Raw genomic sequence first — 27,262 nt, forward strand, 5'->3', positions numbered from 1 at the left:
TCCACGCTAAACTTGAAAAATAAAAGAAACTCGAATAAGTGTACTCAGTCCGAATTATGAATTCAATATTTAATAATAATAACAAAAACCCCAGTAAAAGAATATAAATTTATTTCAAAACGTTTAACAAATTACATCGTAACAGCCCGCACGCAATACGGGTCTGTTTATTAAATATACATTTTTCTTTAGAGTTAATACGTGGTCCTATTCTTAAAAACCTCCTGAAAGCACAATTTTGATAACATGTTTTTCATTGTAGTGAACAAACCAGGTCACTTGTCACTATTTATAAGCATCATGTAAGCTATGGAAAAGGGACATTTTAAAAACGCAGAACAGACGATTTATATATTCTAATTTTAAACATCTCTTTTGTTACCACTAATGACACACTGAAAAAACCAGCATGTGATTGATATTCATATTCATATTCATGTACTTCATGTAATCCTGTCTTATGTTGTTTCAAAGTGCTCATTAAAAATAAGGGTGGGGAGTACCATGAAGCCAGAACAGTTTGTTGCACACAGCAAGTAGCTACTTAGATGTGACAATGGACGACGAAAGGAGCCGGTTGCCTGTCTGTTGGAATGATCGATCTCTAATATTAACTCTAAACTACACCAATTGACGACGGGTCTCTACACAAGGTAACAGACGAGGACAGCAAGCAACAGTATCGGCATATACACAGCAGCAGCAGTACTGGTTGAAGCAATTACCTGACCTGCAAATAAAAAACATGACATTTAGACCATTCGAGGAGACTTCTCAACGGACACATTTAAGGATATCTTAGCACATTTTAAACTACGGCCAGTTAGTCTCTAACATAAGGTTATTTAGACATCTGTTCGATCAATGGGTATCAGTGGTTATATCGATAATCGATAATCGAGTGAGTGAGTGAGAGAGAGAGAGAGAGAGAGAGAGAGAGAGAGAGAGAGAGAGAGAGAGAGAGAGAGAGAGAGAGAGAGAGAGAGAGACACACACACAGACGAGATGCAGTAATAGTGGAAAAGAAATAAATATACCGACTAAAGAGCACTTGTCAAGTGTTTTAAAAAAAGAAACCCACATAGGCTTCTTTAAATCAGCAGATAAACTATTGGATGTGCATTGTAAAATATGCCCCATGTACCCCCAATCAATAAACTATTAGATGTGCATTGTACAATATGCCCCATGTACCCCCAACCAATAAACTATTAGATGTGCATTGGACAATATGCCCCATGTACCCCCAATCAATAAACTATTAGATGTGCATTGTACAATATGCCCCATGTACCCCCAACCAATAAACTATTAGATGTGCATTGTACAATATGCCCCATGTACCCCCAACCAATAAACTATTAGATATGCATTGTAAAATATGCCCCATGTACCCCCAACCAACAACGCAGTGGGGCGTCATGGTTCTGTTTCTTAATATTTAAGAGTATACTCGGTTATATAGGCGTGGGATCGATCCCCGTCGGTGGGCTCATTGGGCCATTTCTCGTTCTAGCCAGTGCACCACGACTGGTATATCAAAGGCCGTGGTATGTACTACCCTGTCTGTGGGATGGTGCATATAAAAGATCCCTTCTTACTAATTGAAAAGAGTAGCCCATGAAGTGGCGAACACGGGTTTCCTCTCAGTATCTGGTTGGTCCGTAACCATATGTCTGACGCCGTAAATAAAATGTGTTGAGGGCGCCGTTAAATAAAACATTTCTTTCTGTTATATATGTAACTACAGTATTAGTACTCAGTGTTGTTGTTTTGGGGTACCTGTATCCAGGAGGGGGTATTTGTGATCAGAAGGGGGTATTTGTGATCAGAAGGGGGTATTTGTGATCAGAAGGGGGCACCTGTGACCAGAAGGGGGTACCTGTGACTAGGGGGATTTAGGGGGATTGGGTTAATCTTATGACCCAACGCACTTGAGGCGAGTGTGCTACCATTAGCCTACATCTGAAAGACATTGGAGAGAAAAGGTAACAATAAACGGCTGTCTTACTGCATGGTGGATTCATCCTGATATTTTCAGCCTGGTACTTCGCGTTTTGTATGTCATTGCCATATGTTAGTAGGCAGCCTTCTTGTCCAGAAAAACAAGTTAATAATGTCTCCGCAGAACTGTAAGTGTATCAAACATTCACATGTTAAATATATGCAGAATATTAAATGATTAATGTAAAAAGGGACAATATTATTCTTGTTTATCACAAATTATACAGCACTTTTAATAATACAATTGTAAAAAGAGATAGAAATCACGACAGTATTATTTTACTGATAACAACATTACAAAGTTTTTAATATTTCATATTGACAGCAAAATAAAACAATATACAAATGACATTAATTCCACAGTATTCAGGGATGAGAGTGTCAGCTGACAACAAATAGCAGGGTTTGTTTCCAGACTGTGTTTTACAGTCTACAGGATATGGCAAACATCTAGTTTGCAAGAACTGAGCAAGGATTGATCCCACCTCTCCGCGTGGACACTGTATTACAGTTTATATATAAAAAAACCCACGAACACAATTCCACTGTCACTGTACTCTTCTGAAAGATAAACTGTTATTTGGAACCAGTCTTAAGAAAAAATACTATTTCAAATGAATATCATAATGGTTCTGTCCTTCAGACTTCATTCATCCGCTCAACATATTGATTAAAACATAAAACATTGTTTTGTACATAAAACACCATCACTGAACTGTGATGCAAATGTAACGACTATTTAGTTTACTCACTCGCAACTATATTGAAAGTTCCCACCAGCATTCTTAACCGCATTATTGAAAGCGGTGGTACATGTCTGCAAACGAGCTTGTTCGGTGCAAGACGTTTGGCAAAGGGAAACGCCCACACAACCTGAAAATAACAAAATTACAGGTGATCAGTTTACGCGATCTATAATCGTACTGAACACGGACGAATTATATAAGTAAGATACATTTTGTTTTTAACTACCTTTATACTATCCTATTGGATTGGTAGTATCAGCAGCCACTCTACAGTGACGTAAATCCTGAACATTCTATTCATAGTACCTGACTAATGATTTATTCCAGGTTATCACTGAATTAAAGATTGTTATAATTGTTTTCCTTATTAACTATTTCATATTCTTAAAATCTATTTTTTTGTTAAACCATTATTTATTCAGTAAACGAAGATGGTGAGCAAACAGGCGGGAGGTTATAATAGGTACCTCCCCGCATGATGACGTCACCGGCTATAATGAACAATACATGTATTCTCCTTCTGTCTTTCGTATTGTGTCATAGATTATTGGAAGATTGTGCATTCCATCTACACTAGTTGTCGAATTCACGACCAACGGGTTAACCTTGTTTATGTCCGGATAAGTCGATGGATGGGTGTTCTTTAATACGGTAACCGGCCTCAGTGGTGTCGTGGTCAAGCCATCGGACATAAGGCTGGTAGGTACAGGGTTCACAGCCTGGTACCGGCTCCCATCCAGAGTGAGTTTTAACTACTCAAAGGGTAGGTGTAAAACAACTATACCCTCTTCTCTCTCACTAGCCACTAACAACTAACCCACTGTCCTGGACAGCGTGCTTGAACCTTAATTGGATATAAGTACGAAAATAAATAGAAATGAAATGAAAATAACACAGTAATACCAACTGACCAAAGTAAGGTTCCTACATATGTCCGCCCTATGACTGGCACTCTGTAAACACCATCCAGTGCAGACAGTAGTAGTATTATACATTTGTACATTGGTTTAAACAATATTTGTCAACACATTATGGGATTGGTCAACAGGATTACCATATATTAAGACCTCTCCCTACGTTTTACAAGCGAATACATATTGAGATACAATAGACGAACAAACAGGAAGAAAAAGAGAAGGGGTGAAAGAAAAGGGGTTGAGGTAGGATATAGTGAGTAGAAAACTGCGGAACCTTTATGTTGGATTGGGTGATGTTTAGCATAAAATTAATGTGTTTATTTTAGCAAAAACATTTAGTAGAATTTACAATTTTAAAGTAGTTTTAATAATTTCTTCATTTTCTTGTTCACTAAATTCTGCATTTCCCAATAAGATAATTTTATAATTTAAATGGAGATGGTTTGACATGAAATTGTTTCTTTGTTCATTGTACAGGGGACAATAGATAATGAAATTATCTGTATCTTCTATAGTATGCTCACTGGAACAGTTTGTTTCTTTGTTTTGTTTAACGAAACCACTAGAACACATTGATTTATTTATCATCGGCTATTGAATTTCAAACATTTGGCAATTCTGACAGTTTTAGAGAGGAAACCCGCTACATTTTTCCATTAGTAGCAAGGATCTTTTATATGCACCATCACTCAGGATTTAACACAAGAAAATAATCTCATCTTCAAAGCAATCCAACATTTCATTGCTGAAAGCAAAGTCTTGACTGATAAAACCGTTCACCTTCTCCTTTATTCTTCTTGTTTCTGTTAAAAATACAATAGTTTTACTTTTTCAACACTAAATTGTATAATGTAGGGAAAAGTCTTTACATAGACTACGGGGATAGTACATATCACGGCCTTTGTTACACCAGTTGTGGAGCAATGGGTGAAACGAGAAATAGCCCAATGGGCTCATCGACGGGAATCGATCGTAGATCGATCGCGCATCAGGCGAGCGCTGTACCACAGCTGCGTCCAGCCCCTATAATATGACCATTAAGGCCACTGAATTACACATTAAGGCTAGCATAACTAAAAATATAAATAGACGTCGGAGGTAGGTTTGAGGCCGGGGATGAGGACACTGCCGTTCGGTTTAAACTTATTTTATTGTTGTAAAAATAACGGGTTTTGGAATCGGGGAACAGGCTGAAGCATATATTAAGGCCTCTCGCAGAATGTTACCGAAATACAATACTATTTATAGTCAGTGTAACATATACTCTTCAAAAAACGTAGGGGAACTCTAATAAGAATTTACAATCGCCAAAAGTGTTAGTATTATTATCTGTGGGGAATGACTATATGATAATAATGAATTAACTGGACAAACATTACAACTGGTAGTTCAATATTACAGTAGGTTTTATGACCACCAAAGATCTTGAAGGACGATTAGGGTCAGAAGTGAAATTTGAAAAATTTACGTTTTTTTATCAGTAAATCGCAAATTCAGACAATAAAATTGACTAAAAACAAAACAATAACAACTGTATGATCAAAAGAATGAAAAAGATTGACACAAATAATTTTCCACAGTGATTACTGGACCTTCCTGGAAATTGTCAAAATTTAGGACGCCACACGCACGTGTACGGAGCAACTGCGCGATGCACGTGCAACTATGGAATGTGTTTCGGTGTGTTGATAAACAGACCTGAACGTTCTTTACTAGGATGTCTGTGGTCAAAACGTATGTTTTAATATTTCAGGTTCCCCTACTTTTTTTTAAGAGTATATAATTATATATATATATAATTCCAGAACTATAATATATTTAGAGAGAGAAATAGAAATAAAAACAAAAGGAAGAAAGATAAAGAAATGGTTGTTAACCAAATTTATGAGTCTACTTTCCAATGCAATGACTAATTTTCCTCACAACGTTTACTGCCCTTCGATTTTGAACAATTTGCACTGTCCCACTCACCCACCTCCAGTTGAAAGACAAATTAATATACAACTGGCTGCCACAGTTGCTGTTATCTTCCGACATCTACGATACAGTCACCGAAAAGGTATTGTTTTTCTTGTCACAGGTCATAGTCAACATTTCATATTAAATTAGTACAAATGTTACATGTCTTAGTATGAAAACCTAGCACGAAGAAGGAGAGTAAGCGCAGCGGTCATGGCTCATAGTCTACCACACAGTCGCCGAAAACCTATTGTCTCAGGTCACAGTATCAACATTTCATATTAGATTAATACAAATATCCATGAATATGATATAAAGAAAGTAAAAAAACATATTAAGTAAACTATTTGTTATATGATGTAAACTATTTGGAAACCTACCACAAAGAAACAGGAGAGAAAACGCAGCGTTCATGGTGTTGACGAGAGAGTTGGCCAAGAGGTCTGATGTGTCACTGTAGGTGGCTGGCTGTGACGGAGTTTGAACAGCGTACAGGTCTGACTGGGTTTGATACAGAGTGGTGTTTACCTCGACCGACCTGTACCAATCAGAGCGTGCTGATACAGGCCGGTACAGTTCATGTTAATAGAAAATACAAATGAACAGAAGGTCACTAGCGACTCATGGATTATATCCCGTGCATATTGTAAAACATTCTTTGGGGTGTTGAATTAATGCAACTAACTCAGCGTGGAATTAAGAAATCGGTGGCGTCGTGGTCAAGCCAGCGGACATAAGGCTGGTAGGCACAGGGCTCACAGCATGGTACCGGCTCCCACCCAGAGCGAGTTTTAACGTAAGGCCACTTCGCCGTCTTCTCTCTCACTAACAATTAACAACTAGCCCACTGTCCCGGACAAAAGAAGATACAGGGTATAATCTAGACCATTTTTAAGGGTCCCTTTTTGGTCAATTGGGTAAAAATAACGTTTCAAATACAAAAAGGGGATTTTCAAGAATAATCAATACCAATACATTGATCAAATTAGTGTTCCCATTTTATATATATCTTCATCATACAAAGCATTAAAAACTAGACAAAAACTATTTATTTTTTATTTTAACAAGTTTCTCAATGTCTCTTTCATTGGTATTCCTCATATTTAGTACAGGTGATGACATCGATAAGTTTATTAAAGATGAAGTGTTTGGGGTGGGGTAGAGTGGGGAGGAAATACCCACTGTATGATTCTGCTTAATATAGACATGTATGATATATTGTTCAAAGTGGTTATCCCATAAGGGATTAAATCTTCGTACCTTTGTATGGTTGATGCAAATTAAAGCAGTGGTGTATACACAAAGTTATAATTATTTGACACCTAAAACGTTATACTCAGTTGTATCAACTGTCCCAGAGCTTGATGTCAGTGTCATGATTATATCACCATTCAAAATGGTGTTTTATATGACAATTGTAGTCCACTTTAAACATGTTTTTCTCCCATCCCACACCCTGCCATTTTTTTATTGGACAAAAACATTAATTTGATGGGTCCAGCAGTGAACCTATATTAATGAAAATAGGTCTTTTAGGTTGACATTTGCTGGGGTGTTCATTCATAAACTACTAGCACTTTTTAAAAGTTTGTGTTATTACCTGGTATTATTTATTTAGGCTTGACCACCAGCTAATGCACGGCAAATAAAATATTCAAATACATTTACATCGGGTCACCCTTATGTTATTGCAGATTCATTATGAGAGGGGGAAAGGGTCGTTAAAAATTGGGGTAAAAGCAAATGTCTGATACTGCATTACGCTAATGTTGAATAGTCTTTTGTTGATCTTTGTGTCCATTTAACAATATGTAACGCAAAATCTTGCAGTTTTCATACCCCTCTCCTTCGTGTAACGTTTTATGACCATGAGACCACCCCCACTCCAAATATATTGCATAACGCTTGTCAACATCCCCCGCCCTCATGTTCCTGTCAATCGACTCAATGTCATGATGATTGCGAGATTTTGTTTTCATATTTTACTTTGGGGTCTTTAAAACAAAATTGCCATGACTGGTTGCATTTTACTTTATGAATAAACATTACGTTGCACAATAACAACCACCACTTCCTTCCCCACACCCAAAATACGTTTTGTCACGCATGCCATTTCATGAGTGCACGTTGCGTAATTCTCAAATAGCTCCCGTTATTCAATCGTAAATAATAAAGAAGTAACATATCGCTGGTCGGTAAATGTTAATTTTTGACCGGATCATCTTGATTTAAGTTTCAATATCTATAATACGCAATCTAATAATCTCCCAGCAGAACTATTACACTGTAACCGTGTACAAACTCGCACGTGCTGTTCGCCACATGCTGTGACATCGGGTACGGCCATTACATCAAAGGGAGTGTGTACAACATTTAAATTAAAAAACAATTCACTTAATTTACAACTACTGTAGTAATGGTGGGGGGGGGGGGGGCATGTTTAATTACAAAAACCATACCAAAAATTATTTTAAAAAATAAAAATAATAAAAAGTAAATATTTGACAAAAAAGTACGAAACATGTATGCCTACACACCTTTTTACAAAATAAGATCGTCTGCTTAAAATAGCTCAGGAAATGGTAGTGCAGGGCGCACATTACTTTCTACATCCGTTCGGACTAAGCGAAAAGCGGATTGGACGTGTTGCGATAGATACCAAATACGTGTTAACGCAAATAGATAAATTAAAACAAAATTTTTATTATTCTATAAATTTTTTATTATATCTGACAATGTAGGCATTATTAGGCCTACTAAAAACTACGGTACAACAGACTGTATCAAAAGAGGATACACTTAATTTGCATATCCAGTTCAGACTTGTTCATCACGTGTTCGTCACGTGTTCGTAATTGATCGGGAAACCAAAAAGAAACATCTTCACTTGACCAATCAAAATATAGGTGTCTTAATCATGTCGGTACTAGCTAAGCAAGTGGTATTATTGCTAGCGATGAAATGTCGCATGTCGGTACTAGCTAAGCAAGTGGTATTCTTGTTGGCGATGAAATGTCACCTGAACACATTTATAGTACTAATTGTGGATCAACTTCCAACGACATTACAATTGGTTGTTTATCTAGTAGGTTGTGATTTATGAAAGTGCACACACGCAAACTTTATCTAACTATCTACCTACCTGATTTGTGATGATACTAATACGAAACTTGTATTTACACTTTGTGTAGTGGTATATGTACGTGATCGAGAACACATGTAAGGAAGGAATGAAATGTTTTATTTAACGACGCACTGAACATTTTATTTACGGTTTTAATATGGCGTCGCTATTTCTCGGGACAACCAGTGCACCACGACTGGTACATCAAAGGCCGTGGTATGTGCTATCCTGTCAATGGGACTGTCAGAAATTGAGAGGAAACTCAGTGTCGCCACTTCATGGGCTACTCTTTTCGATTAGAAGCAAAGGATCTTTTATATGCACTATCCCACAGACAGGACAGTACATACCACGACATTTGATATACCAGTTGTGGTGCACTGGCTAGAACGAAAAATCGCCCAATGGATTCACCGACGGGGATCGATCCCAAACCGACCGCGCATCAAGCGAGCGCTTTTCTACGTGTAAGGAATGCACCCACACATTTCACGAATATGTTAGACTGAATACACATTCTGAAATGGTACGTTTCTAGATATTTTGGCATACATTCAAATTTCTGGTAGCGGGACGTAGCCCAGTGGCAAAAGGATGGTTAGATACGCGGTCGGTCATGGATCGATCTCCGTCGATGGGCTATTTCTCGTTCCAGCCAGTGCACCACGACTGGTATATCAAAGACTGTAGTATGTGCTGTTCAGTCTGTGAGATGGTGCATATAAACGATGTCTAGCTACTGACGGAAATTATTGTGAAAGCCACTGTAGTGTACACGCATCAACATGGTAATGGTCATAGGACATAATTAACCAATAAAACAGTAGTAGTACCCAGGCCTACCGGGCGTCATGACCTACTTTCCGTGACCGTGACCTTGATGACGTCACGACCTTGTCACGTGACCTACTGACCCGGCCCTGACCTACTTAGACTGACCGTGACCTACTTAGACTGGCCTACTGTGCCGTGTGCAACGCCCTACTGACCCGGCCCTAACCTACTTAGAATGACCTTGACCTACTTAGACTGGCCTACTGTGCCGTGTGCAACGTCCTACTGACCCGACCCTGACCTACTTAGAATGACTTTGACCTACTTAGACTGGCCTACTGTGCCGTGTGCAACATCCTACTGACCCGGCCCCCGTCTCACTGGCCCTGACCTACGTAGACCGGCCCCCAACCTACTTAGTCTAGTCCTGACCTATTTAGCCCGACCCCGATCCGTCGTACTTAGCAACGCCCGTGCTATCCTGTCTGTGGGAAGTGTAGGATCCCTTTGCTACTAATGGGAAAGTGAAGCGGGTTTCCTCTCTAAAACTGTCCAAAATATGTTTGACATCCAATAGCTGATGATTCATAAATCAAGGTGCTCTAGTGGTGTCGTTAAACAAAACCACTTCTAAGGACTCAGCCCGACGCGAGGTAGTGTGTTTTAATTTTAGCGCACTGAATGTTGAATGGTTATAACTGCTTACATCCGGGAAGCGGTGGTATCCTATTTTATTGTTGGTGGCAATACTCTTAGGAACTAGAAGTTACATTCTTAAAGACGTGAAATAAGAAATGATTTAAATAGGTGTAAAATCATGGGCGTACATAGGATTTTGAAAAGGGGGGTTCCAATACATAGGATTTTGAAAAGGGGGTTCCAAAATAGATTGCAGAGATATTGGGCATATATTTCTATGTTGAGTAAATATAATAATGTCAGATATCAATGTCAGATATATTAAATTATAAAAAAAGCGATTTCAAGGGGGGGGGGGGGGGGGGTCGGTCGAACCCATCGAACCCCCCTATGTACGCCCATGAAAATAGAATTCTCGTCCCACTATGTCTCCCGCGCTAGCGCATTCACAAGATTATTAAACTATTTTAACATACCCAAAGAACGCGCTTCGCCGCTCGCATATATGTATATGTGGTTTAAATGACAGACTTTGTTTACATGTGTGAAGTAGTCAACTGCGAACGAGTTCGCGTCCAGCGCGGAAGGTACGCCGTTCGTATCTGAAGTGGGGAAATTATATTTTGTCTATTATTTAAATTTTTAAAAATAATTTATAGTTTATTTATTTGTTTTTATTTATTTGTTTGCTTATTTATTTATTTATTTATTATGTTACGAATTTTTTTAAGCAGCCTCCTTTCACCTTTGTACAATCAGCCTATATATCACCTGTAGGGCGGGGGTCTATATAGGTAGGTTGTTTTGAAATTTAACATTTCATGTTTAAACAGCAGTTTAATTGATTTATATTAGATTTTAGGGTACATATATATTCACACTCATATATAAGGACATTTACGCTTTAAAACTGTACCATGTATACAGAGAAGATTTAAAACTAGTAGGCTATGCCGTTAGAGGTGTATTGTGATTTTGTTTTTAGTCAGTATATGTGGATGTAGCCTATTAAATATACAGAGATTGTGTTGTTCAGTGGTTCAGTGCTACCCATCATGTACACATCTAAAAAATTTGCAACAGGTGATCAATGTAATTTGCATGGTCCCCACAATTAGGCATGACTGATATACAGTGGATTTACTTGACATATGTTTTTCCCAGTATCCACAGTGAAATTTGAAATTTTCAAATCATTGGCAATATATATTGTAGTGAAAACAAAACACAGTGCCTATATCCATCCGTCCATAGTTTTGAGCCGAGAGACACTGGTCATACCTATCACACACATTCATTCAAACACTCCTGTTTTTTTTTTTTTTTTTTTTTTTAAATACATTTTTGAGGGTATTGAGTTCCTTTTCCTAATAGTTTTATTATTAGGAGTTAGTTATTGAAAGTTTATTTATTTGTTTTTATTTATTTATTTATTTATTTATTTGTTTATTTATTTATTATGTTACGATTTTTTTTTCAAGCAGCCTCTAATAACCCTGTGGGGACGGGACGTAACTCAGTGTTCCCTTGATGTGCGGTCGGTCTGGGATCGATCCCCGTCGGTGGGCCCATTGGGCTATATCCAGCCAGTGGTCCACAACTGGACAACGGCCGTGGTATGTACTATCCTGTCTGTGGGATGGTGTAGGATCCATTGCTGTTATTAAAAAAGAGTAGCCCATGAAGTGGCGACAGCGGGTTTCCTCCCTCAATATATGTTTGGTCCTTAACCATATGTCCGTATAACCGTAAAATAAAATATATTGAGTAAATAAAACATTTCCTTCCTTGTAAAATAAAGATTAATTGAACACAAATATTTTATTTTGTTTTAGTCATAGGAAAAGAAAGACATATTTGTCTCGAAGAAAGGAATGTTTGTTAAAAAGAAAGGCATATGTGTTAAGGAGAAGAAAGGAATGTTTGTTGAAGGAAGAAAGGAATGTGTGTGTGTGTGTGTGTGTGAAACACCCCAGCCCATTGCTTTGAAGAAAGAACGTGTGACTACAACTCAACGCTCCAACCTAACCTATGATCTTTTAACTACATTTTAAACACAAGTATTTCCCTAGAGTACAAGCCTTTATAGACAACCAGTGTATTATGTCTGGTATATCAAAGGTCGTGGTATGTTCTGTCTTGTACACACGGCTCTTGCTACTATAAAGTAGCGGTAGAAATATCCAATCACAAATCTAGTCATAGAGTAAAAAACACAAAAAACAAACGCAATGGTTTGGTTTTTCATTTATTTCTAAATTACAAATCACTGACACATCGAGAGGCCTTAAGGGCGACATGTGAATAATATTAGTGTTCATTTCTCTTCATCTTCGTCCTCATCATCAGTATCATCATCATCGGTATCGTCGTCGTCTACTTCTTCCAAATATTCGCCGATCCAGGAACGATACTGATTTAATTTAGAACGAATCTGTGGTCTCACATCTCTGTCTGGATTCACAAACTGTAGAAGTTTCCTCGTGTTGGGGCCTTTGTCAAAGTAATGCATATAGGTCAGAAAGCGAGAGTACGTGTCTTTAAATAACTTCTATTGTAAAGTTTTCATGTTTCTTTCGATGGCATCTTGGGACATGTTTTTTTCTTCGTAACGTTTTCTCTTGCTTTCGATATAGTCATGATTGATGTCGAATTCACGTTCCACCATGGAACGAATGCCTTCGTTTTTCAGGTCGGGCGACAGCTCTTCTTGTTTTTCATTTCCCTCCTCGCACGTTTTAAATCGCAGATGTCGCTGCAAGTCGCTTCCGTCTTTAAAGACCAGACCACACATATCGCAAGACTGCATCCTCTTAACTTTTTTTTAGATAGGGTTCCACCTCATCTTCTTCTTCGTCGTCACTTTCGTAGGCTGGTATGCCTGGTAGTTTTCTTTTGAATGCGTTTCTTTGCATGATTTGCATGTAGAGCTCTTTTTCCGTCGGTAGCTGCAACTCTTCTGAGACATTCGCCGTTACGTTCGTGCTTTCATACCATTCGGACGGCCCCGTCTCTAAACCATTAGGTCGAAGGCGCCAATGTTCGGGCGTGGTCGGTTTCAAGTCCACCAAGAGATATCCGTAGGGCCTGTGGGTAGCTTCCTCAAACCGCTGCATGAAATGACGAGTATTTCCAGGATACATCTGCTGTGCCAAGGTTAGGACTTGCTGCTTGTCGATGGGGTTGTTGAACAGTGCCAGGTAATGACAGTTTCTTCTTTGTGTCGGGTCCTTGCTGTGATAGAGGTTCTGGTTGATGGCAATCACAGAGAGGTTTCTGTGGTGACTTCCTTCCGTGAACAGGTCGGTGATGCGAGGGTCTTTTCCAGCTGTAGACATCAGGTCGTCCAACACGATGAGATTTCTGACTCTCGAATCCAAATAACGATCTTTTCCAAATTCTCGGGTATGCCTTGAACAAATTTCACTCGAGCAACCATTTTGATCGTATGATAGAGGGGTTGCCATCGTTTGTAGAGCCAAATGATGCGCTGGGGAGGCGGCTGGATTTTACCATCCCTTAGCAGTTTGTACAACAAAAATGTCTTTCCATACGACGTGGGTCCGGACACGATCATGGTGAATGGATGTAACAATCTTAGGGGCTGCTGCTGCTGCTGCTGCTGCTGCTGCTGCTGTTGCTGCTGCTGCTGCTGCTGCTGCTGGGAAGACTTATTTTCAGATTCCAAGAGTCCATGTTTATTTCGTACGTGCCGAGTTAGGTCGTGGGTCCAAACATATTTGTTTTCGCAAATGTGACACTGATTCATGTTGTTGACTGTTGAAGTGTTCGACGTGAACTGGTGATGTTGAAACTGCCAGGCCCCCTTTTATAGTCTTCTCAGAAATGCTTGTGCCGTTTTTGCCCAGTCTGCTCTCGTCGTTTCTGTTCCACGCCACTCTCTTCACGTTTCCGTTTCTGCTCGGCCTTGGCTTGCTCTACCACCTGTTGTGTTGGGGAGACCATGACGACTTTGGGTACCGGGGGCTTGTTCTGTTCCTCTTTTTCTTTTTTCCACGTGGGATCGTAGAGTTCTAGACATCGATCCACACTGTACATGCTCTGGCTTTTCCCACCACGTTGAATTTCGAAGCGAGGTTGAAGTTTGCCTTGTGCCTGCAGTTTATAGAAACGGGTCCACTTATCCACGTCGGGTACATATAATTTGTATTGGTCTGACATGTTGCTCCTCTGAAGGTTCTACCTCAAATGACGAGTTTTGAAAACTATTTTATTTATATACCTACTTCCTGTGACTTTCTCGTGCTATTTTAACATTTGAATTTGTGTCTGTCTGTCACACAGAAGTATCAAACGTAAATGAACTTTCTCTCTCATCTGATTTATAAACTTTCCACCCAGGATCCCATTGTGCCAGCCGAGGGACATACTCAGGGACACATATTTACACTAGAGGGACACATTTTAGATTGGAGGGACACATGCAGGGACACACTTACACACTACCCTACTTTAGCTATGGATATTGGGAAAAACATATACCAAGTAAAGTAAATCCATCGAGATACCGTTCCCACCAAGACATAATTCTTAACTGGCCTATAGGTCATAAAGTCATGCTATTTATAAATAACGAATTCATAAGATACAACACAAAATGTTATTACTAAACAACAGATTCAAAAATGTAGTACATAAAATATATGACAAAACATACAGTTATGACAAAAACACGTTATTCACATAGGGACATCTTGGAGAGAGTCTGTAATGTTCCATCACTGGGTCGTCCATTCTCTGCCATCGGTAGGCGCGTAGTCCACAACAGTAACAGACGTCGTGATCTCCCATGTAGTAGAAATCGGCCTTGGCGAGCTCCCTCGGTTTCTGGCGTAACTGTATTGGCCACCACCCAAATGTCTGCATCCGCGTGTAGACGTGTCGCATTTAGAAACGATGGCAGAACAGGTAACGTCTCGAACAGCAGTCTTCTTCATACTCATCATCCCAGGCAGCGTCTGTTTTATATTCTCGAGCGGCATCTGTTTGATCCACGGGTTCTTTGATTTCACCATCTTCATTTTCATCCATATTGTCACAGGCAGCATCCGTTTGATCCACGGCTTTTTTGATTTCACCATCTTCATTTTCATCCAAATTGTCACAGGCAACATCCGTTTGATCCATGAAATGTTCTTCTTCTGGTTTGGTAGCCACTCTTTTACATTTGATTGTATGTCTTTCTGAACATTTGCAGACCAAGATGTCGTCCTCGTCGCTACTGCTGCTGCTACTAACACTGCTCGAATATACCGATGCCATCTTCTTCGTTCCATATAGAGTGCAACAAGACACAAAAATGTCAGAATCATAAAACACGTTTGTTCTCTAGTAAAACGAACGTAGATCTGGTCGTTTTCGGCTAGTGAATGACAATTAAACCGTATCTATCCTTTTTATACTCTTCGTGCCAGTCTAAGTAGGTCAGGGGGCATTCTAAGTAGGTCAGGGTCGGGTCAGTAGGACGTTGCACACGGCACAGTAGGCCAGTCTAAATAGGCCAGGGGTCTGTCTAAGTAGGTCAGGTTCGGGTCAGTAGGACGTTGCACACGGCACAGTAGGCCAGTCTAAGTAGGTCAGGGCCGGGTCAGTAGGACGTTGCACACGGCACAGTAGGCCAGTCTAAATAGGTCAGGGGTCTGTCTAAGTAGGTCAGGTTCGGGTCAGTAGGACGTTGCACACGGCACAGTAGGCCAGTCTAAGTAAGTCAGGGCCGGGTCAGTAGGACGTTGCACACGGCACAGTAGGCCAGTCTAAGTAGGTCACGGTCAGTCTAAGTAGCTCAGGGCCGGGTCAGTAGGACGAGGTCACCTGACACGGCCGTGACGTTATCAAGGTCAAGGTCACGGAAAGTAGGTCATGACGCCCGGTAGGCCTGGGTACTACTAACAGTGGGCTGACTTCAACTAAATCCATCTCCTTTGCAAGATTGAAATCAGTCGGCTGAAGTACAAGAGACGGTCTTTTCAAAAGACTGATGACAGACAGACCAACATATACACGACCGACCAACAGCACATTGCAATAATAAAATGAAACGATGAAACGCCTAATGATGGTTCACTTGATGCGCGGTCAGTCTAAGATCGATCCCCGTCGGTGGACCCATTGGGCTATTTCTCGTTCCATCCAGTGCTCCACAACTGGTGTAACAAAGGCCGTGGTATGTACTATCCTGTCTGTGGGATGGTGCATATAAAAGATCCCTTGCTGCTAATCGAAAGGTGTAGCCCATGAAGTGGCGACAGCGGGCTTCCTCTCTCAATATCTGTGTGGTCCTTGACCATGTCTGACGCCATATAACCGTAAATAAAATGTGTTGAGTGCGTCGTTAAATAAAACATTTCTTTCTTTCTTTGCATGCACCTAATGATGGTAGGTACCCCCAGTTTGTGAACCCGCTAGGCTGAAAGGGAAGGTGTACGACCACATGCACCGAACTCCATCCACTTCATGCATTCGTGGTTTGTGCTGTCCTTTCTGTGGGAAAGTGCACAATATAAAAAATCCCTTGCTGTATTAGGACAAATGTAGCGGGCTTCCTCTGATGACTACGTGTAGGACTTTCCAAATGTTTGACATCCAATAGCCGATGATTAATTAATCAGTGCGCTCTAGTGATGTCGTTAAACAAACACACTTTTCAATTGTGGATGTGTGTCTCGAGTGTATGGTCCCAATGGGAGAATGATTACCCGACAAGCAAGCCAACTCGAGATAACTCAACAGAAAGCAAACGTGTAGCACGGCCCTTTCAAGTAGGCCTATACCGAAATAGAAATACTGCGGCTTCACCTCATCATCGGCTATACGAGTGTGTTGTCCTAACAATATCATTGTCTCCACCAAAACCCCCAAACATGATGACTGTTGGATAATATAATCAGTTTATGGAAACTCAGGATTTCCACGCTAAACTTGAAAAATAAAACAAACTCAAATAGGTGTACTCAGTCTGAATTATAAATTCAATATTTAATAATAACAAAAAAACAGTAAAAGAATATAAATTTATTTTAAAACGTTTAACAAATTACATCGTTACAGCCCGCATGGTCCTGTTCTTAAAAACCTCCTGAAAGCACAATTTTGATAACATGTTTTTCATTGTAGTGAACAAACCAGGTCACTTGTCACTATTTATAAGCATCATGTAAGCTATGGAAAAGGGACATCTTAAAAACGCAGAACAGACGATTTATATATTCTAATTTTAAACATCTCTTTTGTTACCACTAATGACAACACACTGAAAAAACCAGCATGTGATTGATATTCATATTCATATTCATATTCATGTACTTCATGTAATCCTGTCTTATGTTGTTTCAAAATGCTCATTAAAAATAAGGGTGGGGAGTACCATGAAGCCAGAACAGTTTGTTGCACACAGCAAGTAGCTACTTAGATGTGACAATGGACGACGAAAGGAGCCGGTTGCCTGTCTGTTGGAATGATCGATCTCTAATATTAACTCTAAACTACACCAATTGACGACGGGTCTCTACACAAGGTAACAGACGAGGACAGCAAGCAACAGTATCGGCATATACACAGCAGCAGCAGCAGTACTGGTTGAAGCAATTACCTGACCTGCAAATAAAAAACATGACATTTAGACCATTCGAGGAGACTTCTCAACGGACACATTTAAGGACAGATTAGCACATTTTAAATTACGGCCAGTTAATGTCTAACATAAGGTTATTTAGACATCTGTTCGATCAATAGATATCGGTGGATATATCGATAATCGTGTGTGTGTGTGTGTGTGTGTGAGAGAGAGAGAGAGAGAGAGAGAGAGAGAGAGAGAGAGAGAGAGAGAGAGAGAGAGAGAGAGAGAGAGAGAGAGAGAGAGAGAGAGAGAGAGAGATATGGATATGAAAAGAGAGAGGAAGGGAGAGGGAGGTGACATAATGAACTGCCACATGTCCTTAAAACACCTTCAGTGAATAGATGCAGTAATAGTGGAAAGAAAATAATTATAACGGACCGTCATATACCGACTAAAGAACAGTTTAGAAAAAGAAACCCACATAGGCTTCTTTAAATCAGCAGATAAAATATTAGATGTGCATTGTACAATATGCCCCATGTACCCCCAACCAATAAACTATTAGATGTGCATTGTACAATATTGCCTATGCCCCATGTACCCCAACCAATAAACTATTAGATGTGCAATGTAAAATATGCCCCATGTACCCCCAACCAATTAGATGTGCATTGTACAATATGCCCCATGTACCCCCAACCAATAAACTATTAGATGTGCATTGTAAAATTCTGTTTCTTAATATTTAAGAGTATACTCGGTTATATAGGCGTGGGATCGATCCCCGTCGGTGGGCCCATTGGGCCATTTCTCGTTCTAGCCAGTGCACCACGACTGGTATATTAAAGGCCGTGGTATGTACTACCTTGTCTGTGGGATGGTGCATATAAAAGATCCCTTGCTACTAATCGAAAAGAGTAGCCCATGAAGTGGCGAACACGGGTTTCCTCTCGGTATCTGGTAGGCCCTTAACCATGTCTGACGCCGTACAACCGTAAATAAAATGTGTTGAGGGTGCCATTAAATAAAACATTTCTTTCTGTTATATATGTAACTACAGTATTAGTACTCAGTGTTGTTGTTTTGGGGTACCTGTATCCAGGAGGGAGTATTTGTGACCAGAAGGGGTACCTGTATCCAGGAGGGAGTATTTGTGATCAGAAGGGGGCACCTGTGACCAGGAGGGAGTATTTGTGACCAGAAGGGGTACCTGTGACCAGGGGGTACCTGTGCCCAGAAGGGGGTACCTGTGACCAGGGGGTACCTGTGCCCAGAAGGGGGTACATGTGACCAGGAGGGGGGGGGGGGTACCTGTGACTAGAAGAGGATACCTGAGACCAGAGGGGGGTACCTGTGACTAGAAGGGTACCTGTGACATGGGGGAGGGATACCTGTGACTAGGGGGATAGGGTAATCTTACGACCCAACGCACTTGAGGCGAGTGTGCTACCATTAGCCTACATCTGAAAGACATTGGAGAGAAAAGGTAACAATAAACGTTTGTCTTACTGCATGGTGGATTCATCCTGATATTTTCAGCCTGGTACTTCGCGTTTTGTATGTCATTGCCATATGTTAGTAGGCAGCCTTCTTGTCCAGAAAAACAAGTTAATAATGTCTCCGCAGCACTGTAAGTGTATCAAACATTAGCATGTTAAATATATGCAGAAATATTAAATGATTAATGTAAAAAGGGCCAATATTATTCTTCTTTATCACAAATTATACAGCAACTTTAATAATACAATTGTAAAAAGAGATAGATATCACGGCAGTATTATTTTACTCAAAACAGCATTACAAAGTTTTTAATATTTCATATTGACAGCAAAATAAAACAATATACAAATGACATTAATTCCATAGTATTCAGGGATGAGAGTGTCAACTGACAACAAATAGCAGGATTTGTTTCCAGACTATAAATACAGTCTACAGGATATGGCAAACATCTAGGTTGCAAGAACACAGCAAGGATTGACCCCACCTCTCAATGTGACACACTGTATTACAATTTATATACAAGAAAATCACGAACACAATTCCACTGTCACTGTACTCTTCTAAATGCTAAACTGTTATTTGGAACTAGTCTTAAGGAAAAATACTATTTCAAATGAATATCATAATGGTTCTGTCCTTCAGACTTCATTCATCCGCTCAACATATTGTTTGAAACATAAAACATTGTTTGGTACATAAAACACCATCACTGAACTGTGATGCAAATGTAACGACTATTTAGTTTACTCACTCGCAACTATATTGAAAGTTCCCACCAGCATTCTTAACCGCATTATTGAAAGCGGTGGTACATGTCTGCAAACGAGTTCGTTCGGTGCAAGACGTTTGGCAAAGGGAAACGCCCACACAACCTGAAAATAACAAAATTACAGGTGATCAGTTTACGCGATCTATAATGGTACTGAACACGGACGAATTATATAAGTAAGATACATTTTGTTGTAACTACCTATACACTAAACAAACTACCTATATACTATCCTATTGGATTGGTAGTATCAGCAGCCACTGTACAATGACGTAAATCTTGAACATTCTATTCACGGTACCTAAGGATATTAACTCAAATTATTTATTGCAGGTTATCTCTGAATTAAAGATTTTTATAATTGTTTTCCTTATTAACAATTTCATATTCTTAAAATCGTATTTTTTTTTTAAAAACATTATTTATCCAGTAAACGAAGATGGTAAGCAAACAGGCGGGAGGTTATAATAGGTACCTCCCCGCGTGATGACGTCACCGGCTATAATGAACAATAAATGTATTCTCCTTCTGTCTTTCGTATTGTGTCATTAATTATTGGACGATTGCGCATTCCATCTACACTAGTTGTCGAATCCATGACCAAAGGGTTAACCTTGTTTATGTCACGGATTGATCAATGAATGGGTGTTCTTTAAAGGGACATTCCTGAGTTTGCTGCATTGTAAGATGTTTCCGACTAATAAAATATTTCTACCATTAAACTTACATAGTAAATATATTTTCTTTTTCAGAATATCAGTGTCTATATATTCAGTGTGGTTCGGATCGTTTTAATATCTGTAAGAAGCCCTTACTGGATTTTGTCTAAGAAATAAAATGAAATTTAACCTAATACAAATATTAGAACGATCAGAAACACGTTTAATATACAGCCACTAATATTTTATGCAGAAATATATATTTGATATGTAATTACAGGGTCGTAGCTAGGATTTTTTGTTTGGGTGGGGGGGGGGGGGGGGGGGGCAACTGAGTAGTTCAGAGTCTAAAACTCCTTTTCTTTAACTTTCTATAATGCTTAACGAATTTTTTCGGGGGGGGGGGGGGGGGGGCAACTGTCCCCTTGCCCCTTTGCTAGCTACGGCCCTGAATTACAATAGTTAAAAAGTCTCTGTTAGTCGATAACATCTTAACAAGTGCAGCAAACTCAGGAATGTCCCTTTAACACGGTAACTGGCCTCTGTGGTGTCATGGTTAAGCCATCGGACATAAGGCTGGTAGGTACAGGGTTCACAGCCCGGTACCGGCTCCCACGCAGAGCGGGTTTAACTACTCAGTGGGTAGGTGAAAGACAACTACACCCTCTTCTCTCTCACTAGCCACTAACAACTAACCCACTGTCCTGGACAGCGTGCTTGAACCTTAATTGGAAAAGTACGAAAATAAATAGAAATGAAATGAAAATAACACGTTAATACCAGTTGACCAAAGTAAGGTTCCTACATATGTCCGCCCTGTGACTAGCACTCTGTAAACACCATCCGGTGCAGACAGTAGTAGTATTATACATTTATACATTGGTTTAAACAATATTTGTCAACATGTTATGGGATTGGTCAACAGGATTACCCTATATTAAGACCTCTCCCTACATTTTACAAGCGGATACATATTGAGATAAACATACCTACATAAACGAACAAACAGGAAGAAGAAGAGAAGGGGTGAAAGAAAAGGGGGAGGGGTAGGTTATAGTGAGTAGAAAACTGCGGAACCTTTATGTTGGATTGGGTGATGTTTAGCATAAATTTAATGTGTTTATTTTAGCAAAAACATTTAGTAGAATTTACAATTTTAAAGTAGTTTTAATAATTTCTTCATTTTCTTGTTCACTAAATTCTGCATTTCCCAATAAGATAATTTTATAATTTAAATGGAGATGGTTTGACATGAAATTGTTTCTTTGTTCATTGTACAGGGGACAATAGATAATGAAATTATCTGTATCTTCTATAGTATGCTCACTGGAACAGTTTGTTTCTTTGTTTTGTTTAACGAAACCACTAGAACACATTGATTTATTTATCATCGGCTATTGAATTTCAAACATTTGGTAATTCTGACAGTTTTAGAGAGGAAACCCGCTACATTTTTCCATTAGTAGCAAGGATCTTTTATATGCACCATCACTCAGGATTTAACACAACAAAAATAATCTCATCTTCAAAGCAATCCAACATTTCATTGCTGAAAGCAAAGTCTTGACTGATAAAACCGTTCACCTTCTCCTTTATTCTTCTTGTTTCTCTGTTCTAATCTATACACAAATATTTATATTTTGACAGGTTAAAAATACAATAGTTTTACTTTTTTCAACACTAAATGCACATCATGTATTTCTCTCAATATGTCCATGTTGACCAGTTAATACTTCAATTGTACAATGTAGGGAAAGGTCTTTACATAGACTACGGGGATAGTAAATATCACGGTCTTTGTTACACCAGAAATAGCCCAATTGATTCATCGACGGGAATCGATCCTAGATCGATCGCGCATCAGGCGAGCGCTGTACCACAGCTACGTCCCGACCCTATATGACTATTAAGATCACTGAATTACACATTAAGGCGAGCATAGTAATGTAACATAATTTAATAGCAATATCTGCATTAAACCATGTGCTGTTCACATGAACAGTGAAAAACTAATTTCTAAACTAAAAATATAAATAGACGTCGGAGGTAGGTTTGAGACCTGGGGTGGGGACACTGCCGTTCGGTTTAAACTTATTTTATTATTAAGTAAAAATAACGAGTTTTGGGATCGGGGAACAGGCTGAAGCATATATTAAGGCCTCTCGCAGAATGTTACCAGGTCAGGTCATAGGTCTTTACGTGCACATTCAGGGCAAGCTGTTGTAGCGCACGCCTGTCCTGTGCACAAAAGCCGGCCTCGGCCGGCTCCTCCGTCCAGGACAGGAAAGGAGGAGGAGAGGAGGGACCGCCTGCACTGGCAGGTGCAAGGGAGCACCAGCGGCCCGACCCTGCGTGCAGTGCATTTGTGTACTCGGAGCCGGTATTCTTTTGTCTGGCTCCTTATTATAGTACGTGCTGGGCCATTAAATGGGGGCGGGTGCACTGTTATCACTGGTCAATGCACCCTATGTACTGTTGTGGTGGTGCATGCCGTCTGTTTGTAAACCCTAGTTTGGTGTTGAGGTTGTTCCTATTGTCCTAAGTCCCTATTCTAGTGTACTCAACGGTTATCCAAGACCACCCTCGCCCCCCCCCCCCCGTCTTTGGATTATAATGAAATACAATGACGGGGGGGGGGGGGGGAGAGTTATACTAGCCTAGCTATCTAATTTGAAGGTTGTTTTTGGGTTTTTTTTCCCCTTATAGTGTAAGTATTGGTTAAAAAGCCTAGTGCTTAGCATATTTTATTTGGCTACCAAAAACAATGCGTTTATTAAGTCGGTCGTCAACTGTCGGTAGGAAGAATATGTCAATAACTGTATACATGCGTAAGAAGTTAAATTTCATTTCCCACCCCCTCATAAATCGTATCTAAGTTTGCATTTATTGGTAAGATGTATTATAATATCTAACAGGTTAATCTTACTTGTTATTTATCCGGCTGTCTGGATTCCTATCTGCTTCTTCTTCTGGAACCCTAAGTGACTCACCTTATGTTGCTATAATAAAGCTTGTATTTGGTAGTACATGGTGCAAGTGCAATGACAAAGTCGTGCGGTTTGTTTACACTATTGCGGCGTCCAATTAAAGGATAGCCACCGCAATAGTTTCCTAAAAAAACAAAAGTAAAAAAACAATGGAGTGCATAATCGTAGCTCGAGTGCGAAGGGTCGCTGCTCTATCCGTGGAACCCACGGGCTGACGGCGCGGCAGTGTCGCTCGTCATAGATTGTTTAAATTGACCATTCCGCCGTTGACCCCCAGGCGTGGAGTGCAGGGTCGAGGTCGAGTGCTTAGGGGCGCTGCTCCATCCAAGGGATGTACAGGCGGGACTGTCTTTGCTATTTTATCTATGTCACTGGTTGCTATTACGTTGCCCGTATGTTTATTGTTATCATTGTTAGTAAAGTGATCGTTCCACCGTTGACCCCCGGAGTAGAGTGCAAAGTCGAGGTCGAGTGCTGAGGGGCGCTGCTCCATCCAAGGGGTGTACAGGTGAGACGGTCCTAGATTCTAATTTAAGTGATACATTGCTTTTTGACCAGCCCGCCGTTAGCCCCCCGGGTTGAGGTGCATAATCAAAATCGATTCTGAAGGTCGCTGCCTCATCCGAAGGACGTACAGGCGGGCGGTTTTTAGAGCAATGATCTTATCTGGCTATGTTGTCTGCTCTATGAGATTTTCCTAAATATTCGTCTGGTGTCAGGAGCCCATTAAGGTGTTACGGTTCCCCATCCCGCCTGCGATCAACCGGGCTGATTGTTTGCTTATGGTGTTTATCTGGGTTGAGTAGTGAATTAGGGGTGATTATTGATTTATGGTTGGCTTCGGATAGTGATTCTAGCATTAGTTTTCTATGATTGTGGTGTAGCGTGCAGTCCAGGAGATAGTGTTTCATATCTTCTGGAGTGCCACACACACAGTCGGTACTTTTATTGGCAGTTACGAATGAACAGCTGTTTAGTTGCATTGATTTACCTATACGCAGTTTTGTGATAGTTTTATCCACATGAATGTTTGAGTGTTTAGGTCTTATAGTGTTAACTATTGTTTTGATATTGTAGTACCATGCATTAGGTGTTTGGTCCCAGCTTTCCTGCCATTTATTAATGTAGTGTTTCCTTGCTTTTGACATTAGTTCTGTGATCCCTAATGGTAGTGTTGTAATTTTGCTAGTGATTCATAATCCAGTTTTGGCTCCATAGGCAGCTACTTCATTGCCAATTATCCCTACGTGAGCTGGGACCCATTCAAAGACTACTGTTAGGTTGAGTTGGTTTAGTTCGTGGAGTATACTGTGGATAGCTGCTATAATATCTGGTCTAGTAGATTTATTTGTTGGAAGTGATTGGATTTGAGCTGAGACTGTCTGAAAAGATAACGCTTTTTGAATATTTTTGGGTTTTAATCCAAAGGAGAGCTTCATGTATGGCTGTCAGTTCTGCTGTATATACTGATAAATTATCTGACAGCCTGGAAAAAGTAAAGTAAAGTTTGTTTTATTTAACGACGCCACTAGAGCACATTGATTTTTATCTTATCATCGACTATTGGACGTCAAACATATGGTCATTTTGACACTGTTTTGAAGAGGAAACCCGCTGTCGCCACATAGGCTACTCTTTTTTCGACAGGCAGCAAGGGATCTTTTATTTGCGCTTCCCACAGGCAGGATAGCACAAACCATGGCCTTTGGTGAACCAGTTATGGATCACTGGTCGGTGCAAGTGGTTTACACCTACCCATTGAGCCCATGCCTCGACTGGGATCCGAACCCAGTACCTACCAGCCTGTAGACCGATGGCCTGCCACGACGCCACCGAGGCCGGTCTGACAGCCTGGAGTATTTAACTAGTTTAGAATGTCTAGATAGTTTTTCTTCAACTACTGCGAAGCCAACCCTACCGTTATCTGGATTTTTAGAGCCATCCGTGTAAATATGGATGTGCTCAGGGTAATTTTCATTAGCTGCGTCTTCGAACAGGATTTTCTTAAATGGTGAAAATGGAGTTGAATCCGTAGCTTTTTAAATTAGATATGGTGTGTGGCACTCGACTAGCTGATTGATATGGTATAGTGCCACTGGCGTGTTATCTATCCCTACTTCTATTTCTATTTACTAGCTTTAGTGGCGAAAGAATCATTAAGATTTTTATTGGTTTTGAATACTAGTCCTGGTTTAGCTATGGTAGGAGTGAGTTCCTGAACTGGGTGATCTAGTTTAAGAGGGTGGATTTTTAGATGATAATTAAGATGTTGAGAATGTTACCAAAATACAATACTATTTATAGTCAGTGTATCATATACTCTTCAAAAAAAAGTAGGGGAACTCTAATAAGAATTTACAATTGCCAAAAGTGATAGGTATATTAGCTGTGGGGAATGATTATATGATAATAGTGAATTAATTGGGCAAACATTACAACTGGTAGTTCAGTATTACAGGTTTTATGACCACCAAAGATCATGAAGGACGATTGGGGTCAGAAGTGAAATTTGAAAGTTGACGTTTTTTATCAGTAAATCGCAAATTCAAACAATTGAAACTGACTGAAAACAAAAACATAACAACTGTATGATCAACAGAATGAAAACGATTGACAGAAATAATGTTCCACAGTGATTAATCGACCTTCTTGGAAATGGTCAAAATCGAGAATGACACCCCACGCACGTGTAATGGGCAACTGCGCGATGCACATGCGAACTATGGAATGTGTTTTGGTGTGTTGATAAACAGACCTGAACGTTCTTTACTAGGATGTCTGTGGTCAAAACGTATGTTTTAATATTTCAGGTTCCCCATATTTTTTTTTTAAGAGTATATAATTATATATATATATAATTCCAGAACTATGATATATTTAGAGAGAGAAATAGAAATAAAAACAAAAGGAAGAAAGATAAAGAAATGGTTGTTAACCAAATTTATGAGTCTACTTTCCAATGCAATGACTAATTTTCCTCAGAACGTTTACTGCCCTTCGATTTTGAACAATTTGCACTGTCCCTCTCACCCACCTCCAGTTAAAAGACAAATTAATATACAACTGGCTGCCACAGTTGCTGTTATCTTCCGACATCTACGATACAGTCACCGAAAAGGTATTGTTTTTCTTGTCACAGGTCATAGTCAACATTTCATATTAAATTAGTACAAATGTTACATGTCTTAGTATGAATATGATATAAAAAAAGTCTAAACTATTTGTGAATTGATGTAAACTGACCGAAAACCTAGCACGAAGAAGGAGAGTAAGCGCAGCGGTCATGGGTCATAGTCTACCACACAGTCGCCGAAAACCTATTGTCTCAGGTCACAGTATCAACATTTCATATTAGATTAATACAAATATCCATGAATATGGTACAAGGAAAGTAAAAAAACATATTAAGTAAACTATTTGTTATATGATGTAAACTATTTGGAAACCTACCACAAAAAAACAGGAGAGAAAGCGCAGCGTTCATGGTGTTGACGAGAGAGTTGCCAAGAGGTCTGATGTGTCACTGTAGGTAGCCTAGCTGGCTGTGACGGAGTTTGGACAGCGTACAGGTCTGACTGGGTATGATACAGAGTGGTGTTTATCTC

General features: G+C 39.8%; 2 protein-coding genes across 2 annotated transcripts; both read right to left on the reverse strand.

Annotated features, from left to right (window-relative positions):
* Nucleotides 1–94: 94 nt before the first annotated feature.
* On the reverse strand, nucleotides 95–15,311 carry LOC121370182. The gene is made up of 5 exons (XM_041495297.1): nucleotides 15,107–15,311; nucleotides 6,007–6,183; nucleotides 2,757–2,877; nucleotides 2,012–2,130; nucleotides 95–730 (listed from the first exon to the last, which is right to left on the reverse strand). Exons 1-5 carry the CDS (start codon nucleotides 15,309–15,311, stop codon nucleotides 645–647), a joined length of 708 nt encoding a protein of 235 aa, XP_041351231.1. The 3' UTR covers nucleotides 95–644.
* Nucleotides 95–27,262, reverse strand: LOC121372519. Its single transcript, XM_041498876.1, has 5 exons — nucleotides 27,108–27,262; nucleotides 19,994–20,114; nucleotides 19,249–19,367; nucleotides 17,257–17,777; nucleotides 95–221 (listed from the first exon to the last, which is right to left on the reverse strand). The coding sequence occupies exons 1-4, from the start codon at nucleotides 27,139–27,141 to the stop codon at nucleotides 17,689–17,691; spliced, it is 363 nt and encodes a 120-aa protein (XP_041354810.1). The 5' UTR covers nucleotides 27,142–27,262; the 3' UTR covers nucleotides 95–221; nucleotides 17,257–17,688.

The sequence above is a fragment of the Gigantopelta aegis genome, chromosome 4, assembly GCF_016097555.1.
Source record: "Gigantopelta aegis isolate Gae_Host chromosome 4, Gae_host_genome, whole genome shotgun sequence".
In the NCBI taxonomy this organism is placed as follows: domain Eukaryota; kingdom Metazoa; phylum Mollusca; class Gastropoda; order Neomphalida; family Peltospiridae; genus Gigantopelta; species Gigantopelta aegis.